Source organism: Phaseolus vulgaris, chromosome 9, assembly GCF_000499845.2.
Source record: "Phaseolus vulgaris cultivar G19833 chromosome 9, P. vulgaris v2.0, whole genome shotgun sequence".
Taxonomy (NCBI): domain Eukaryota; kingdom Viridiplantae; phylum Streptophyta; class Magnoliopsida; order Fabales; family Fabaceae; genus Phaseolus; species Phaseolus vulgaris.
Genome location: NC_023751.2, coordinates 14528780 through 14547909, shown reverse-complemented (window position 1 = coordinate 14547909; position 19130 = coordinate 14528780). Strand labels below are relative to the sequence as shown.

General features: G+C 32.9%; 2 protein-coding genes across 5 annotated transcripts; one reads left to right on the top strand and one right to left on the bottom strand.

Moving 5' to 3' along the window:
• Positions 1 to 6692: 6692 nt before the first annotated feature.
• Positions 6693 to 10755, bottom strand: LOC137820070 (homeobox protein knotted-1-like 3). 3 transcript variants are annotated; one of them, XM_068623853.1, is made up of 6 exons: positions 9671 to 10755; positions 8964 to 9084; positions 7907 to 8100; positions 7670 to 7801; positions 7206 to 7342; positions 6693 to 7111 (listed from the first exon to the last, which is right to left on the bottom strand). In XM_068623853.1, exons 1-6 carry the CDS (start codon positions 10331 to 10333, stop codon positions 7108 to 7110), a joined length of 1251 nt encoding a protein of 416 aa, XP_068479954.1. In that variant the 5' UTR covers positions 10334 to 10755; the 3' UTR covers positions 6693 to 7107. The 3 variants fall into 3 exon arrangements, with proteins under 3 accessions (XP_068479954.1, XP_068479952.1, XP_068479953.1); XM_068623851.1 differs by having other exon boundaries at positions 6693 to 7122; positions 9671 to 10707; XM_068623852.1 differs by having other exon boundaries at positions 6693 to 7119; positions 9671 to 10707.
• A 442-nt stretch (positions 10756 to 11197) lies between these two features.
• On the top strand, positions 11198 to 14434 carry LOC137820069 (pentatricopeptide repeat-containing protein At3g54980, mitochondrial). 2 transcript variants are annotated; one of them, XM_068623850.1, is made up of 2 exons: positions 11198 to 13475; positions 13580 to 14434. In XM_068623850.1, the coding sequence occupies exons 1-2, from the start codon at positions 11300 to 11302 to the stop codon at positions 13627 to 13629; spliced, it is 2226 nt and encodes a 741-aa protein (XP_068479951.1). In that variant the 5' UTR covers positions 11198 to 11299; the 3' UTR covers positions 13630 to 14434. The 2 variants fall into 2 exon arrangements, with proteins under 2 accessions (XP_068479951.1, XP_068479950.1); XM_068623849.1 differs by having other exon boundaries at positions 11199 to 14434.
• The last annotated feature ends 4696 nt before the right edge of the window (positions 14435 to 19130 follow it).

The following is a 19130-nucleotide window of genomic DNA, read 5'->3' as shown; positions in this document are numbered from 1 at the left end:
AGAAATTAGGGGTGGTGTCAATAGTAAAAGGTTTAGTGGACAGAGTCTAATATTCTATCTCTTATCATCAAAATTTTGTTTGTAAATGGACTTTTCTCCATGTACTCTTTTTGGGCTGCTTCTTTCTGCACTTCCATACATTCTCATGTCACCTCCATATATTTTTATATTTCAAAAATATCCTTAAAGTATATGAAGTTTATGGTACGGTTAGTTTATATTTTGGATTATATAATCTGAAAGTTTTTTCTCAAATTAAGAATTAATTGTTTCCGAATTACATAATTTAAAAATCTTTTTTGATATGAGATTTACTTCTAAATTATATAATGTGAAATATATTTGGATTACATAATTCATCAGCTAATCCAGAAAAAATTTATGAATTATGTAATCCGAAATATCATTCTTTTAAAAATATATTATAGATTCATAATCAAGAAGTTATTACCGAGATTAACTTCCTCATTATGTAATTCATAATATTTATTTTTAAATTGCTTTTGAGTTCTATAAATATAGAGAACAGTTCCAAATCCAAACGTATCTTCTGAATTATGTAATTCAAAATGTTTTTTTTTTTTAAATGAAGGACACTCAAATCAATAACAAACCAATACAAGAAAAGAGTGAGGGTCCTTGAAGATACCAAAATGAGATAAAATGAAAAAAGAAAAAAAAAGGTGTGTGGAATTTTAAAAGAATTTATTTTTTTACTGAAAAGCAAAAATGTATTTTAACATTTAGTATTGAGATACGACAAGAATGTATGGAGGTGCGAAAAGAGACTCAATTTCTCATATAACACTATTTACACTTTTATTTTCTCATCCAGCACTCTTTTTGTTTTTATTTCCCTATCTAGCATCCTTTTGTTTTTATTTTCCTATCTAGCACCATTTCAAAAGTAAAAAGAAAAATTAATAAATATTTTTAATTTTTAACATAGTTATTAATAAATAAAGAAATGAGTTTTTACAAAATAAAAAAGTAATAAATTAAAAATGTTTAGTTTATTTTTTTTAAGAATGAAGAAAATAACAAATTAAACCCTACAACAACATAAAAGTAATCCATAAACATAAATTAGTATTTATTTTTATTATTATTGATGTAATCATGTTAATTTCAAGTATAAAATACAGGACATAATTATAAAAAAAACAAAGTCAATTAGTATTAATTAGTGGACACACATATAATATTAAATGTCTACCCTAAATGCAAAATCCTAAAAAAATAATAATGTAAATGCTACACTTGATGCTTAAAAATGAGAAGAAAAAAAATGTAAAAATAAGTAAATATATAAAATAAAATAAAAACAACAATAAAAATAAAAACAGAAACAAAATTAAATAAAGGATGACAGAAAAAATAATAATAACTAAAAAAAAAAAAAGGCATAACAAAATAGGATAAAGATAAAAGAACCTCAAATGGGAGACCTAAGTCAAATGGAATAAAGACTGATATGGACATAAGAGAATAACATGATCAAACAAAAAGAAATGTTCATATTGTTAAACACCAGGACACACAAAAAGAAAAAAAGAACGTGTCTCAACATTATTGAATTGTCCACTTCTTATTATTAATTATGTTTCATTTCGCACAAACTATTTAATGAATGATCATCTTTTGTTTATTTTCCTTTTTATGTTTAACGTATACTTATTTAGTATTGCCTTATATCTCTTATTTTTATTTTGTTTTGTTTTGTTTTTGTTTTTTTAATATCTTTTATCTTTGTCTTATTTCATTTTGCCTTTATTTTATATCTTTTATGTTTTTAGTTATTATTTTTTTTTGCCATTCTTTATTTATTTATGTTTTTTGTTTTTATTTTTATTGTTGTTGTTTTTATTTTCTATATTTATTTATTTTTGCATTTTTTTCTCATTTTTAAGCATTAAGAGTAGCATTTGCATTAGTTTTTTTAGGATTTTGCATTTAGGGTAGACACTTCAATATTATCTATGTCCACTATTAATTAATACTAATTGACTTTGATTTTTTTATAATTATGTCATGTATTTTTTACTTGAAATTAACATGATTATATCATCAATAATAATAAAATAAAAACTATTTTTTGTTAGATTTAACTTTTATGTTGTTGTAGGGTTTATATTTTATTTTCTTCATTCTTAAAAAAATAATTAAACTAAATTTTTTTAATTTATTACTTTTTTATTTTGTAAAAACTTATTTCTTTATTCATTAATTATAATTCTATCTATTTTAAACATTAAAAATATTTACTTTTTTAATGCATTCAAAATTAAAATTATCAATTTTTTTAATTTATTATTTTTTTAACTTTTGAAATGGTGTTAGATAAGAAAATAAAATCAAAAAGGTGAGAAATAAAAACAAAATGGTGCTAGATCAAGAAATAAAAGTGAAAATAGTGTCGAAGAATTGAGTCGCGGAAAGAAACATCTCTTGTTGTGTTGTATTGTTGTATTCGGAGTACTAAGTTAAAAAATTAAAAGCAAAAGGATTTTAAAAAATTACAACACTTATTTTTTTTAAAAATAATTAAGTTTTTAAAAATAAATTTAGAGGAATGAAAATATATAAGTTTTTGTGATGCCTAACATGTTTTATAATATATATATATATAAAGTTTCTCAATGAAGTATTATCATTCTGTTTAATCTATTTTTACTTATAAATTATAGTTAAAATTAAAATACTGGTGTAGCATGAAAAATAGTTTACTAGATCCACATTAATCATTTCACCCAATTTGTTTTTTTTAAAAAGGAATGATATATAAATTAGATCGTATCTTTCAAAAAGAAGATTATTGATATATAATAATATCAAGCTAATCCAAACTTATCCAAATGAAATAAGGCAAAAACTAAAGTATTGCTTGAAAAGGATAAACTATAAAGATCTGTTTGGCCAGTGACTGTCGATTAACAGACTCCACATAAGCCTCAGCTTCTCTAATCCGCGGTAGGGCACTAACCGTAATATTCTTAACCTAACACGACCAAAAGAACTACACCTTTCTGTTACATTAAAAAAATAACAGCTCAATCAAAACTGGACATGTGGAAAAGCAATAATCTCGAACTCTTGGAAACCACGTGTCGTAAAATAATAGGGCCTCGTAACTTTTAGAATACCGCTTCTGTCCTCGTGTTTTTGTTATAACTTTATAAGTGAAGAGTTCCACCTATTTATAAGTGATAGTTTCTTCTTTTCTCTTCTCTTCTGCTTGTTGCTGTGCATGTATTCACATTGACGACGATTGGATTGAGCAGTGACTGTAACTGTTGGTGGTTGCATAATGGTTGAGACTTCTTCTTCATCAAGGCTTCATGCAATTAACTGCGTACAAGATTGCGATCGCGAGTGCATGTTCATCACTTCGAATGGCTGTTTTCGTGAGCTATGCGCCGCACATCGATTCGATGAGTTGTGCCGGGAAGAGCAAAACACGTTGAAAGTTCATCGGAAGCGGCTGGGGAAGAAGTTGAAGAAGGTGGTGAAGGCGTTTCCGAAGAGGTTGAAGATGTGTAGTGGCGGAGCGAAGGAGAAGGAGAAGAGTATGCGGTTCCAGTATGATCCGAAGAGTTATGCACTTAATTTTGATGATGGAATACAGGGATGTGACGGTGTTTTTCTAGATTTCTCGGCTCGGTATGCTTGTCCGTTAGGGATAAACAAGGTATATTTGGGATGGGACCACACACAAACTTAAACAATAATATCTAGATATCAATTTGTTGTTCTTCCTCTTCTAATTTTGATGATCCACTAATTAATGTGTACATATTAGGTGGTTGATCTTTAAAAAATATTATATTGTAAATTGATCTGTTTTGTCTTGAATAAAGATGTTAAGAATCTAATTATAAATTTAAGTTTTATATTCACTGAAAATAAAAAAAATAATATATAATATATACAAAAAGAAATCTATGAACTTATTATTATCTTAAAATATTTGATTAAAATTAAAATTTGTTCACATAAAAATAGCATAAAATAAAAAGATATGGGGACTAAACAAAAAAATAAAATAAAAAATCCAATAACAATCTAAGCAACTGTATTGGTTTTTAAAAACAAAAAACAAAAAACAAAAAAAAAATATTAAGATTAGAAGTTTAAGCAAACATAATTTTATTAAAATATGGAAAGTCTGATTTACATTTTCCTTTGAAGATTATGGTGGTTTCTCTTAATTATAGGTTTGCTTTTTATTATAATAGTTATTACAGATAATTAACAATATCAAGCCTTAAAAGTGAAATATTGGAAATACTAAAATAATTGGTCAATGATTTAATTTTTAATAAATAAATAGATTAATTTGGTAACTGAATTGTCCAGCTTTCATATCAGGTGGAAGATAACAAAGGATAAAAATGTAGAACAGAATGATTGAGATAAGATTTTATATAAATTTAAACTTAGTTTGTTATAATAGAGAAGCCTATGAAATTTGTTAGTTATTATTTTGATCTAATTTTGAGATTGTTATATTGCTCTAAATCATCCGCAGTATACTTCTTATTTGATCAATGCAAAATCAGATCTTTTAATATGAAAACAACTTTCTTTTACCAAAAAAAATCTATTTTGTTTATGACTGGCCTACTATATCTTTGGAATATCTAAAATGATTATATGATGGGGCATGAAAAATACTTTTGCGATGAAATATCTGTGGAATATGGGAGAAAAAAAACAATGTACTTGCAAGTTGCCTTTAACTTTTTTTTTTAAAAATAGGATACAAAATTTATTTTTTAGTAAAAAATATTATGTTTTCTTAATAAATTTAATATAAACAAAATTTTAAAATAAAATAATAATAAATTTTATTGTAAATAAAATAAAAATATTAGAATAAATTCTTCTATATTATGAAATTATTGTTAGTTTTTTTTTTTTAAAATGTTAGTTTTCCTATCATAACTACTATTATATCAGTATCAGTTGTTTTTATTTTTTATCTTTATCTTTCTATGTGCTATATAAATACATCACGGTGCAACCATTCTTGATTAATAAAATATATCATTTTCTTTTCTCTCTTATCTCTTCTTTCTCTATATGAGATATACAAAGAGTAATATGTGCAAACCTCACCTCATAAGTCGATTTTATGAGGTTGAGTTACGTTTAAAATTCACTTCTTAATATGACTAAAATTTATTATTATTTTAATTGCAAACTGATGTCCAAATGAGATAATCAAGTAACCTCAACCAATTCCACCTATACTCATTCCAATCATTTATATACTACAAGTATATGAATGGATTAAAGTTTGGATCACGGATAAAAATCATTTTTGTGTTATAGTACACTAACGAAAAATATATTTAACCCATACAAATTAATATAAATAAAATTTTAAAATAAAATAATAATATATTTTATCATCAAGTAAACGTGGATGTAACATTTTTAAGTATTTGGTTGGAATGGAACTGTTAGATAATTAGTTCTATGGATAATTTGTCATAAGTAGAATTGAAGAGTAGTGTTAGTTTTATTTGTGTATGTGTTGAGGTAATTTTGTACCTAGGAAAATCAGATTATAACAATAATTTATTTGTTTTAGTTCTTTGCTCAGTTTAACATGCTTATTTGGATCGAGTAGGACGAAAAACATTCACGTTGAAGAACAACTTAAAAAGACTTTTATTTTAAAAAAATATTCTACATTTTATACGAAGAAGTTTTTCTTTTTATTGATTTCTTAGTTTTGAACTTAAGTAAAATGAGAAAATGAAAAAGTTATGACAAAGAGAAATTAAACTAGAGACGGTATCGTGGTACTTATTATTAGTTGTGTTACTTTCCTTGCTTTTCAAATAAGATACTCATTCTACATATTTTATCTTCTAACTTTATACCAAACAAATATACTTTTGTATTTTGTGCACAACTGTACTTTTGGAAACATGTCTGGTTTGATTAGACAAGTTTCTTTTTCTCACAAATACTCATTGGAAAAAAAACTAAGAAAATAATGAAATCAGATTATTTATAAACCAAAATTAGTTTCTGCAAATGCTTGAGTTAGAAATTTATCTTTTTTTTGTAGATGAATATTACTAACAGTTGAAGTCCTATATTCATTTGTCTCACCCTTGTATCTTGTAATCAAGTTCACTTAACAAATTTTAAAAATGAATTGTTTTATGTAGATAAACGATAGTGCAAAATTTAAGAAAGTTTCAGAAACCCTCATAGTTGGCATGATATTTGAGACTCTCGAAATACAGACCACAAAGAAAATATCAGTGATGGGACCACTTAAAATTGCAGAAATGAGTCATTTATTTGTGAAGGAAAAAAAACAAAAGATTTATATCCGTTTTCTCTGTTAGTTTGTCTGCTCCACCTGAACTTTTGCCAACTATAAATACATGTGTAGACACTGTCCTAAACCCACCACACCAGCATTTACCTCCTTCCAGACATTCTTAAGAATTTATGAACTCTGTTTTTCACCCTCCTAATTTCACCAAGTTATTCCATCTCATGATTATGACTTTACAATCACTTCATCATGAAGCGACAAGCCAACACAATGCCAACCATTCCTCCGAATAATTCCTGTAATAATTTTGTTTCAAATACATTCAGATGTTTTTCTTTTCTTTACCAAGCATTGGAAGAACATTTTAAGAAGAGAAAAAAAAAATCCAAGATCCATGTGAAATACCCATTTTAAGAATAACAACAACAAAACTAGCATAGTTGAAGAAAAAAAATTCTGAGATTATTACTATACACCCACAACCCCTCACTATTATATATTTCACAAACATTAATAATATGGGACTAAAAATCATGCTCCATGGAGTAATCCATTTTGATATTGGTATATAATTGCTAATTGAACTTCCTAAATTTGATGCATCACCGTACACTGCAGCTTTTAATACTCCTCATCTGTGTTGGCCTGTTCCTTGAGCAGAGCAAACTATGAACTTTTATAATCGTTGACTTTACTAAAATCCCTTGTCATGCACCATGATTGACCGCAGAGACGAACTCACAGAGTATAGTCAGGGAACGGTTCTCGAGTTTTCTTCCATTTACATATGATGAACAGCACTATTATCATCTGCATTGCTTCTTTAAAATTAAGATTGGTTTTCAAACAAAGCTCATGCAAATTTTGAGTTAATGAAATGACACCTTTTAACATGAATGAATACCTTTTGCGCTTGCTCTTCAAGACAGTGGAAGTGGAGGGATTGCTATGCCAGTTCCTCTTCCTTTGATTGATAAACCAATTATTGATCTGCTTTAACTGCAAGCCCGTTTCCTGCACCAACCGTGCCTTATCCTCCTCCTGCATAAACACGTCACAATCAAAGATCAGCAATATCAAATAGCATTTATTCATTTTTAAAAGGGTCACTTGTAAAATCTGCTGGAGTTGCTTCAACTTAGAACATCTAAACCACTTATTCTAAGCTTTAATATGCATGGTCATTTGGTCAACGGTCAATTGTGCCAAGATAAATGTGTGAAATCCTCATTGCTTAGCTTTGAATTTAATAATAAATGAGTACAGGGACATCTATCTTTGTTCCTACTCTTAAATTCGTGCATATCTATTGGATGGGATTTCTTCAAAGAAAAAAAGAGTAGTTAAGTCAGAATATTGAGTTCTTACTGTAGGGTAAGGCCACTTGGAATGTGATTGCCACCAAGCTTTAAGGACAGAGGTCGTGTCACCAGGAAGTTTCCCAGCTCGTCTCTTGCGTAAAATTTCCTCTCTTATGTCCACAATTTTCTCTTTATAACCCTACATAATAATTAAGAAAAAAAATAAAATTATGTGTGGGAAGAGATTCAAAACGATGGGACTCTTACGCAGACTTTTGAAAGCTATTAGCATTTAATCCCTTACCTGTTTCAATTCGTGCTTTAATTCATGTCTCACACGTTCCATGAGGGACCTCTCGTTCTCTGTGGGAATAAGAGGACCGAATCCCATGCTATCAGGACCATCCAAACCACCATCAAACAGATTGGCATCACTGTCTACTTGCTCATCTTCGTCGTCAGACATTGTTGCTCCCGTACCTTCCCCGGGTGAAACTCCTGTTCAATCATGCACCATGTGAAAAAAACCACCACTTTAGTACTCCTCCAATGTCAAAAAGAGTCGTGTGCTTTTGCTGTTTATTTCTGCACAAAAAGTTAGCTAATCTAACCAAAAGCCTCATCAGTACGTAAATTTCAAACCGAACGATGGTTCGGCATAACGTGCCAAAAATATCAGACAACTGGGCTATGCGCTTTAAAGTCTTCCAATACAGAAATTGTCATCATTCTCTATCTGAGACAACGAGTAGGGGTTTGGTATATTCTTCGCTATTTGGCCATATATGTTTCAATTTTAATAAAGTTAAGCAAAGATTTGAAGTTTTCCAAACCCAGAGACTTTGTATATGAAAAATTAATCCCTGTAGCCATCTTGGTCCAACAACCATTAAGGACTTGCATATCTCATTTATTGTTATAGTGAACCTCTTAATATTGACTCATAGTTTGACCTTGTAAGAAAGTTTAAACATAAGGTTACAACTCAGGGCAGGTAAAATTCCTGATTTGGAGAACTTAAGTACCCTGAATCTGAATTAATTGACAGAAACGACCCTTTCCCAAGTTCCAGACCCGAGACCGATACAACAGCAGCAGCACATCATACTCCTATTTTCCTATGAAATATTTGGCATTTTTTTTTTCATTAAAATTGTTAGACAGTTTTTTTTTTATTAAAAAGTTTACATACTTGCAGCTTTCAAAAAATTGTCGTAAATGACTTAAATATTGTGTTTGTTATGTGAGTAAATTAAAGGTTGGTTCATTGATAGGCTGAAGATAATTGAGTGGACTAGAATGAAGTTATTTCCTTTATTTTTATGTTGAGATGTAACAGAGTAAAAAGAGTATAATAGTACCTGTTAAACTTTGTAAGGATTGCTCAATCTCCCAACAAGCCATTACTGCTTCCATTGCATGGACCCTGACATGCTGTTGGAGCTGTTCTTTGAAAGAACAGAGCAACAGAACATAGTGCGACTGCAGCATGAATTAAGAAAATATATAAAAAATTGTGAATTGTAATCGCACCATAGCAAATAAAGCTGGAACTAATCACACGCTTAACAAAATAGGAAACACAACACTATATAATCAAGATCCATAAGAAGTATATGGAATAGAAGCCATGACTGCAAAATCATCTGAACCAGGGGTTATATTTCAAAATGTGAAATTTGGCATGAAGATAGCTCAAAAAGCACGGGTTTCCAATCTATTTATTTTTAATAATTAATAACCATATTCTACATCTGACATAATTTAAATAATTCAAGGAAGGAACACCACGTCTGTTTCACTTTCTCTCCACGAACAATAACCGAGAATATCCGACACCTACTTGGCCGAGAAACCTTTTCCTCATGTCTTCAACGACAATTCAAAACGCGAATTTAAAATTAGATTTGCACGGAAAAAAGTGAAAGTTCTCAATTACACCCAGAGAGAGAGAGAGGGGAGGGGGTTAATCACAAAAAGAATAATAAAAAATAATAGTTAATAATCAATACTTAATCTGAAAAGGGGAAAAAGAAGGGTGAAATTGTGGGAGGAAGTATGAAAATACCAAGAACTGATCGAGTTCCTTGTCATCCCCAACTATGGCTTGTCCGAAAGCAGAGTACTTGGCGACCACATTCTGGGACTGTGCAAGCTGAGCGTCGATCCTGGGCAATTGGTCGACCGGTGTGGCGATCCGAAGACACGCTACATGTGCCGACAGAAGCTGTTCGTACAGAGGGTGAGATAGAATCTCCGCCTTGAACCTCGCATTCTGCCAGTTCATCAGGCCGTCTCCACCGCCCTCCACTGCCGCCGCCTCGCTCTTCAAATCGCCGGATCCGGCGCCGGCCATGGCGGAGTCGCCTGCTGCCGCGACGTCGTCGATGACCTCGCTCTGGTTGCGGTGGAGGATCGGGCGCGCGAGCCATTGGCCGGAGTCCGTAGCGGCAGTGTGGAGGTTGAGGAAGTTGGTGGCGCCGTTGTTTGCTGCGTTAACGTTGGTGTCGGAGTTGTTGTTGTTGTCATTATTGTTGTTTGTGGTAGTGTTGTCGGTGTAGTGCGCGCGGAGAAGGGCGTTGTTGAGCCAATTCGGCGCAGGTTGGTGAGGATCGGAGGGAGGTTTGGAGGTAGGGTCGGAGAGGAGAGATGAGTGAGTGAGAGTTTGGTTATGGTGTTGTTGGTCAGTGAAATGGTGAAGTGGAAGGTCTTGAGGGTTGTGGTACGCCATATATGATACAAATGAAACTCTTTTTACTTCTATTCTGTGTGTGAAAAGGTTGCAGCTATTGGTTCATGGCGAAGTGAAGAGGAGTGAGTGAGTGAGTATAGAAGAGATGAAAAGGGAGGGAACAGAGGGTGTTCTGAGTTACTACCAACGTTGTATTAATGTTTATAACACAAGATTGGAGAGAGAGACACAACACAACACATTCAGATGAGGCGGTTTTCAGTATTCCTCACTCTGGTTTTCCGGTCATTACATACTAATTCCGGAAACTGCTTTTTTCCGTCACCCGCTGTTTTTTATTTTTATTTTTTTTCACCCCAACCCTTCAACCCTCATACAATTCATTCTTTTTATACACGTATCCCTCTCCACTTGCTTAAACCAATTTCAACCCTTTTATATTCGCATGCATGATGGTCCCCATTATTTTTTTTAAAAAAATCTATTCTTTATTAGATATTTATTGCAAACATCTTTAAATAAAATTAACTAATCCAATTGTTACCTTTCAAATATCACTTAATTTTGTTATCTTCTTATGGTTTAGTCCTCCTACTCACTTTATTAAATACCACATTGTTCAAAATTTTGCAACTATTTATACTAATTAACAAAATAAATAACATTTTATCTTGAAAATATCCTTAACGTATCTTCTAGCAATAAATAATTGATTGATTTTTGTGTTGGATTTTATCGATTTTTTATTTAACCTTTTTTCTATTGAGGTGAGTAGTATATAATATAATCATCGTTTGAGATTATTTATCTAATAAAAAATGAGTAAAAATAGAAATTGAATATGAAATTAGAGGCAGAGGTGTCAGCATATTGGGATTAAAAATAAAAATAGTAGCCAGAGTGGAAGAATTTTGAACAGAAGGTAATGTAAACTGTCAAAGCTTCTTTCTTTTACTGAACCTTTTCAAGTTTGAATTCCCTTTTGTTGCTCATTCTCTCTCAACAATGCGAACAAGGTTTCTGAACATCATTTCCTCAGACCCTCCGAAGAACCTTAGCCCATTATCCCAGCTCTTCTTAATTTCCACGAACTCTGACCATTTTCCTGAGAAAATCGTTTCAACCTCCAATTTTCCCGAGAAAACCCCCCCGGAAGCCCAATCTCCTGAATCCCCTTTGATTCCGTCGCAAAATGAAGTCTTGGACACTCTCTTGCTCCGCAAAGCCGACCCCATATCGGCGTTGATGTTCTTCAAACAAGTAGAGAGAAAACGAGGGTTTGTAAAAACCGTTGATATTTTATGCTTATTGCTTCAGATTCTCGCTTCGAGCCCCGACACTCACGGAGATGCCAAGTATTTGCTCAATAACTATGTGTTTGGAGATTCAGCCCCTTGTGCGAAGGTGCTGGTGGAACTCTTGGTGGAGTGTGCGGAAAGGTACGGTTTTGAATTATCCGATTCAAGGGTTTTCAATTATCTGTTGAATAGTTATGTTAGAGCTAATAAGATCACGGACGCTGTTGAGTGCTTTAGAACCATGTTGGAGCACGGCGTGCTTCCTTGGGTTCCAATTGTGAACATACTTTTGACTGCAATGGTTAGGAGAAACATGGCTTACAATGTGTGCCAAGTGTATGATGAAATGGTTGAGAGAGAACTTTATGGCGATTGCTATACCTTGCATATTTTAATGCGTGCGTGTTTGAAGGGAGGGAGGTTTGCGGAGGCTTGGAACTACTTCGAAGAGGCGGTGGGTAGAGGGTTGAAGCTTGATGCGGCTGCCTATAGTATTGTTATTCAGGCTGTTTGTAGGGTGCCGGACTTGAATTTGGCGTGTAAGCTGTTGAAGGAGATGAAGGAGTTGGGATGGGTGCCATCTGAGGGTACTTATGTTGCTGTGATTGGTGCTTGTGTCAGGCAGGGGAATTTTGTAGAGGCGTTGAGGCTCAAGGATGAAATGGTGAGTAAGGGTGTGCCTATGAATGTAGTTGTTGCGACGAGCTTGATTAAAGGGCATTGTATGCGAAGGGATGTGAATAGTGCGTTGCGGATGTTTGATGAGGTTGTTGAGGCTGGTGTTACTCCCAATGTGGCTATGTTTTCGGTTTTGATAGATTGGTGTTCTAAGATTGGGAATGTGGAGAAGGCGAATGAACTTTACACCAGAATGAAACTCATGGGCCTCCAACCCACTGTCTTTATTGTAAATTTTCTGTTGAAAGGATTCCGGAAACAGAACTTGCTAGAAAATGCATATACATTGCTTGATGAGGCAGTTGAAAATGGAATTGCTAGTGTTGTTACATATAACATTGTTTTCTTGTGGCTCTGTGAATTGGGCAAGGTTAATGAGGCTTGCAATTTGTGGGACAAGATGATTGGTAAGGGTATTACGCCTTCGCTAGTTTCTTACAACCACTTGATCCTTGGTCACTGCAAAAAAGGCTGCATGGATGACGCATATAATGTGATGAATGGTATTATTAAAAGTGGCTTAAAACCAAATGTCATCACATACACAATTTTAATGGAAGGATCTTTTAAGAAGGGTGATTGTGATCGTGCTTTTGATGTGTTTGATCAAATGGTGGCTGCAGATATTGTGCCTACAGACTACACATTTAACACAATTATGAATGGCTTGTGTAAAGTTGGCCGAGTGTCTGAGGCAAAGGATAAGTTAAACACTTTTATCAAGCAGGGTTTTGTTCCCACATCTATGACTTATAATTGCATCATAGATGGATTTGTCAAGGAAGGTGCAATTGATTCTGCAGAGTCTACCTATAGGGAGATGTGTGACAGTGGAATTTCACCTAATGTCATCACTTGTACTACTTTGATTAATGGATTTTTCAAAACTAACAAGATTGATCTTGCTTTGAAAATGTATGATGATATGAAAAGCAAGGGTTTGGAATTGGATATTACTGCATATAGTGCTCTCATTGATGGTTTCTGCAAAATGCGAGACATGGAAAATGCAAGCAAAATCTTCTCTGAACTTTTGGAGGTTGGTTTGACTCCAAATACAATTGTTTATAACATCATGATTAGTGGTTTCAGAAATTTGAATAATATGGAAGCAGCACTTAACCTGCACAAGGAAATGATAAATAGTAAGATTCCATGTGATTTACAAGTATACACCTCACTGATTGGTGGACTTCTAAAAGAGGGTAAATTAAGTTTTGCTTTAGATCTTTACTCAGAGATGCTTTCCATGGGTATTGTGCCTGATATCTTCATGTACACTGTTCTGATAAATGGACTCTGTAACCAGGGACAGCTAGAAAATGCAGGCAAGATTCTAAAGGAAATGGATGGGAATAGTGTAACTCCTACTGTTCTTCTTTATAACACTTTAATTGCTGTACATTTTAAGGAGGGCAATCTACAAGAGGCTTTTAGGCTGCATGACGAGATGCTTGATAAAGGTCTTGTGCCTGATGACACTACATATGATATTCTTGTAAATGGAAAGTTAAAAAGATCATATGTTCCGGTTGTAGCTTAATTCACGCAAAAGGATCCTGGGTACTCATTTTACCATTGGATTTTTTTGCAAACCGAGTCTTGCAGAAAGTTTTCTAATGGTTTGATTGGTCTCATCTTCCATTGTCTGACCGAATGACCTATATGGACAAAATTCCCTTTGCAATTTCATCATGATTCATATCAAGGAAATTGTAGTTCTTTCATTTTTTATTATGCGGTTCATTTACAAATTATAGCCAAAGTGAGTTCTTTCAATCAATTAGGCTTTCTTCGGCCAAGAACAGGAATTTCCAGTAGCTACAGTCCAGAAGTGTTTCTTTTGGGGGGTTAAGAGCAATAGGAAGAAAAATAATTCAGGTGTCATCGTGATAGTCCTCTAGTTTCCTCTTATGCATTGCATATTTACTTTCAATTTTGTTTGAGAGAGGAAGGGTTTTATGATCTGCTCTTCTGGCTTGAAAGTGACACTGTGGTGTTCAATTTTGTTTTGCTTTGACAAGGATAAATAATTGTCAGAGTTTGTCTTTATGGCGTCCATCTTGCACGATGTTCTTGATTCTCTTTAATCAACTTGTACCAAGGAATGACAATTGCTTTTATATTTTAGAAATGTTTACTTAAGTTTTAAGTATTTCATAAATTTGAATATCTTTAATTGACTTTATTAAAAAATTGATTGGTTAAATGCTCAAAATATCTTTTATTTTTTGTCTTGAGTTTGGATTCCCAATTTGTGTAAGATACCCAAGAGATTTTATGGAGAATTTCTCCTTTGGCCTAAGGATAAAGCTCATTATATGTGGCTAAATTAAAGTTTAGAAAGAGAAAGATACAAAATTAATTAAAAAGCAACTCAGAAATTTTATAACGTTCAGCACACTAGAAATCCAGGAACCCAAAACATTCAAACCCATAAACCCTAGAAGTGTTTAGGTAAAAAAAAATGGTGAAAGCAACAGGTTTATTATTTAAGAGAGGTAAAGAGGTGATGTGACTGTTGAAGAATCGATGTGAGTGTTGGAGGGATGCGATTGGTACTCGTGATTTTCTAACAAATATGGGGAAAATGAAGCGTCACTGAGCAATCAGAGTAATGCCTATGTATTGTTGCTTACTTGGGATATTTCATCAGGAGCCATGGAAAATTTTGGCTAGAACAGAAATAAAATTTTCTTATTTTAAAAATAATAAAGATTGTGTTCAAAAAATATTAAAATAACGTGTCTTTCCTTTTTTAGAGTACTTATGATCCAGCTTTGGTCGCTAGTATGAAACGATTACACATATCTTGTTCTATTGTGTGGTGTGGTTAATCTTTAATTTAAAGTAATCATGAATTTGAAATCAATCTTTTTCAAGAAAAATATACAAGTATTTTATAGTAGCTCTTGTAGCAAATTTTAGCATGTTTTTTTTAACTTATTTGTAAATAATGTATAAAACATTAAAATTCTCTATTGCATAATATATTAAAAAAATAAGATTTAGATATTATTTTTTCTAATAATTAACATTAAAAATAATTTTTTTTATTTAGAGAACATGAATCTCAATTTCAACTAGTTTCACATATAACTCTATTATATCACTTTTATTTAGTGTGAGATTCATGTAATGACTGGGTACTTTTTTAGGAGTTCTTAAAATTGTATGTTGTTTTTCTATATTTTTTTAAAGTACCAAAATTGAGAATTAGTATCTTAAAATAATATTTATCTTTCACGTTAACATAAATTGCATTAGTTAACATAGTTAATTTGCTGACACCACATTAGTTGTCACTTTGTGATGTTATGTAATTAAAAACTTGTTCGAAATTAAATTTTCAACTTTGAGTTTGAATTTATTTTGTACTTGGTCAAATTAATCTCATTTTTTAATTCTCTCTATTCTTCCTTCCTCACGAATACCTCATACAACATTTCCTTCTTCATCAACATGTGGTGATAGTTGTCACTTTTTACTCTACACATTCATGTTAAATGTGGTAAGGATGGGGTAGTGGTTCATCATCTAACACCATACGAGACATTAAACACATATAAGAAGACACTAGTTGATTTATCCAGATGGTGCATGAGTGGTTAAGTCACGGGTATTTTTTGTTATTGTAGACTCAAATATTTTGTTAACATAAAAGACGAAAAGAAATCTTGATAGGTCTTTCTACAACTTCCTTTCACCCAAGGTATTCCTATTGTGTTTTGCAAAATCATTATTGTATAAAAACAATGACATAATGGTAAAATATAATACTTTTTTTATTTTGGTTATTGAAATAGGAATACTTGCATAATGTTTATTGGACCTTATCATATTTTGAGAAAGATAGGTCTAGTGAATTATGAGATTGCTCTACCTCCTAGCAAACTTGCATAATGTTTTTCATGGGTCTTAGTTAAGGAAGTATATTTCAAACCCTAATCTCATGTGTTGGAGGTGGTTCATGTGAAAATCAATGAGAACTTGTCCTATGAAGCTCAAGCAGTTACAATTGAAGATCATTAGAGTAAATGGCTAAGACCATATGTATGGTGAAAGTGTTGTGGGATGATAAGTATGGTGATTTAACTTGGAAAATTGAAGAAACCATGAGAGAAACTTATCCCCATCTCTTTTCTGATAAGTTAATTTTCGAAAATGAAATTTCTTATTAGGATAATGTAAGGATTTAGAAAATAACATTAGAGTAGAAGTGGTATATTTCAATGACACCTGAATATTTTATTATTAAAGTGAAAATAGTAAAGGATTGATCAAATTCTATTGAGTCTTACTCATAGTGATCTTTTATCAAAGAATAACTCTGGTTATCAAATAAGTGAACAACCGGGAGCAATTTACTTACGATACTTAGTTGACATTCATAAAAAGTATCTAATGATTTATGAATTCAATACATCCTGTTTAGTAGAAAGACATATATTCCTTGCTAATTATCAGACAATTACTTATTCACAAACCTTGTGGGGGGCTAATAGTTTTCATTTCCCATCTCATGGAAAACCCTTTTCGCTCCGCTTAGCCCTACCTCCCCCTAGTAGGGGTATTTTAGTGATAGGTTCTATAGGAACTGGACGATCCTATTTGGTCAAATACCTAGCGAAAAACTCCTATGTTCCTTTCATTACAGTATTTCTGAACAAGTTCCTGGATAACAAGCCTAAGGGTTTTCTTATTGATGATAGTGACGATATTGATGATAGTGACGATATTGATGATAGTGACGATAGTGACGATATCGACCGTGACCTTGATATAGAGCTGGAGCTTCTAACTATGATGAATACGCTAACTATGGATATGATGCCAGAAATAGACCGATTTTATATCACCTTTCACTTCGAATTAGCAAAAGCATTGTCTCCTTGCATAATATGGATTCCTAACATTCATGATCTGGATGTGAATGAGTCGAATTACTTATCCCTCGGTCTTTTAGTGAACTATCTCTCCAGGGATTGTGAAAGATGTTCCACTAGAAATATTCTTGTTATTGCTTCGACTCATATTCCCCAAAAAGTAGATCCAGCTCTAATAGCTCCGAATCAATTCAATACATGCATTAAGATACGAAGGCTTCTTATTCCACAACAACGAAAACACTTTTTCACTCTTTCATATACTAGGGGATTTCACTTGGAAAAGAAAATGTCCCATACTAATGGATTCGGGTCCACAACGATGGGTTCAAATGTACGAGATCTTGTAGCACTTAACAATGAGGCCCTATCGATTAGTATTATACAAAAAAAATCCATCATAGACACTAATATAATTAGCTCTGTTCTTCATAGACAAACTTGGGATTTCCGATCTCAGGTAAGATCGATTCAGGATCATGGGATCCTTTTCTATCAGATAGGAAGGGCTGTTTCACAAAATGTACTTCTAAGTAATTGCTCCATAGATCCTATCTCTATCTATATGAAGAAGAAATCATGTGACGGGGGGGATTCTTATTTGTACAAATGGTACTTCGAACTTGGAACGAGTATGAAGAAATTAACGATACTTCTTTACCTTTTGAGTTGTTCTGCCGGATCGGTCGCTCAAGACCTTTGGTCTCTACCCGGACCTGATGAAAAAAATGGGATCACATCTTATGGACTCGTTGAGAATAATTCTGATCTAGTTCATGGCCTATTAGAAGTAGAAGGCGCTCTGGTGGGATCCTCACGTACAGAAAAAGATTGCAGTCAGTTTGATAAGGATCGAGTGACATTGCTTCTTCGGTCCGAACCAAGGAATCCCTTAAATAGGATTCAAAATGGATCTTATTCTATCGTTGATCAGAGATTTCTCTATGAAAAATATGAATCGGAGTTTGAAGAACGGGGAGGAGTCCTCGACCCGCAACAGATAGAGGAGGATTTTTTCAATCACATCGTTTGGGCTCCTAGAATATGGCGCCCTTGGGGCTTTCTATTTGATTGTATTGAAAGGCCCAATTCATTGGGATTTCCCTATTGGGCCAGGTCATTTCGGGACAAGCGGATCATTTATGATGAAGAGGATGAGCTTCAAGAGAATGATTCAGAGTTCTTGCAGGGTGGAACCATGCAGTACCAGACACGAGATAGATCTTCCAAAGAATAGGGCTTTTTTCGAATAAGCCAATTCATTTGGGACCCCGCGGATCCACTCTTTTTCCTATTCAAAGATCAGCCTTTTGTCTCTGTGTTTTCACATCGACAATTCTTTACAGATGAAGAGATGTCAAGGGAACTTCTTACTTCCCAAACAGATCTTCCTACATCTATATATAAACACTGGTTTATCAAGAATACGCAAGAAAAGCATTTTGAATTGTTGATTCATTGCCAGAGATGGCTTAGAATCAATAGTTCATCATCTAAAGGATTTTTCCCTTCTAATACTCTATCTGAGAGTTATCAATATTTATCAAATCTGTTCCTATCTAACGAAGCGCTATTGGATCAAATGACAAAGACATTGTTGAGAAAAAGATGGCTTTTCCCAGATGAGATAGTTGTTGCTATCTGCTCCAATAACGAATCATTGGTTTCACTGAATCACTCAAAAAAAAAAAATAGATAGACCTTTCTTTCTCTTCGTCTCAGGTCGATGGATCTTCTCAATTGAAAGATCCCCTATATCGATAATACACATTCCAGTTGACCGAGCCTAATTCGAATTGTTTTGTTCCGAAGCAAAGAGATCCACGGGGCGGTTTGTCCTATTCAGATATTCACAACCAAGAAGTATTGAATTTTTTTTTTTTTTTTTTTTCCGGATAGGCTCTGAAAGGAGAAGAAAGGTTGGAATGCCAACAGGCGTCTATATTTTGAATTCACCCGACCCGAAAGTACACT

Coding starts and splice junctions, on each gene's coding strand:
- LOC137820069 (XM_068623849.1), top strand. CDS start 11,300: ATGCGAACAAGGTTTCTGAACATCATTTCCTCAGACCCTCCGAAGAAC.
- LOC137820070 (XM_068623851.1), bottom strand. CDS start 10,333: ATGGCGTACCACAACCCTCAAGACCTTCCACTTCACCATTTCACTGAC. Junction 9,085..9,670: donor AGGAACTCGATCAGTTCTTG/GTATTTTCATAC, acceptor TTCATGCTGCAG/TCGCACTATGTTCTGTTGCT. Junction 7,123..7,205: donor TTGAAGAGCAAGCGCAAAAG/GTATTCATTCAT, acceptor TTAATTTTAAAG/AAGCAATGCAGATGATAATA.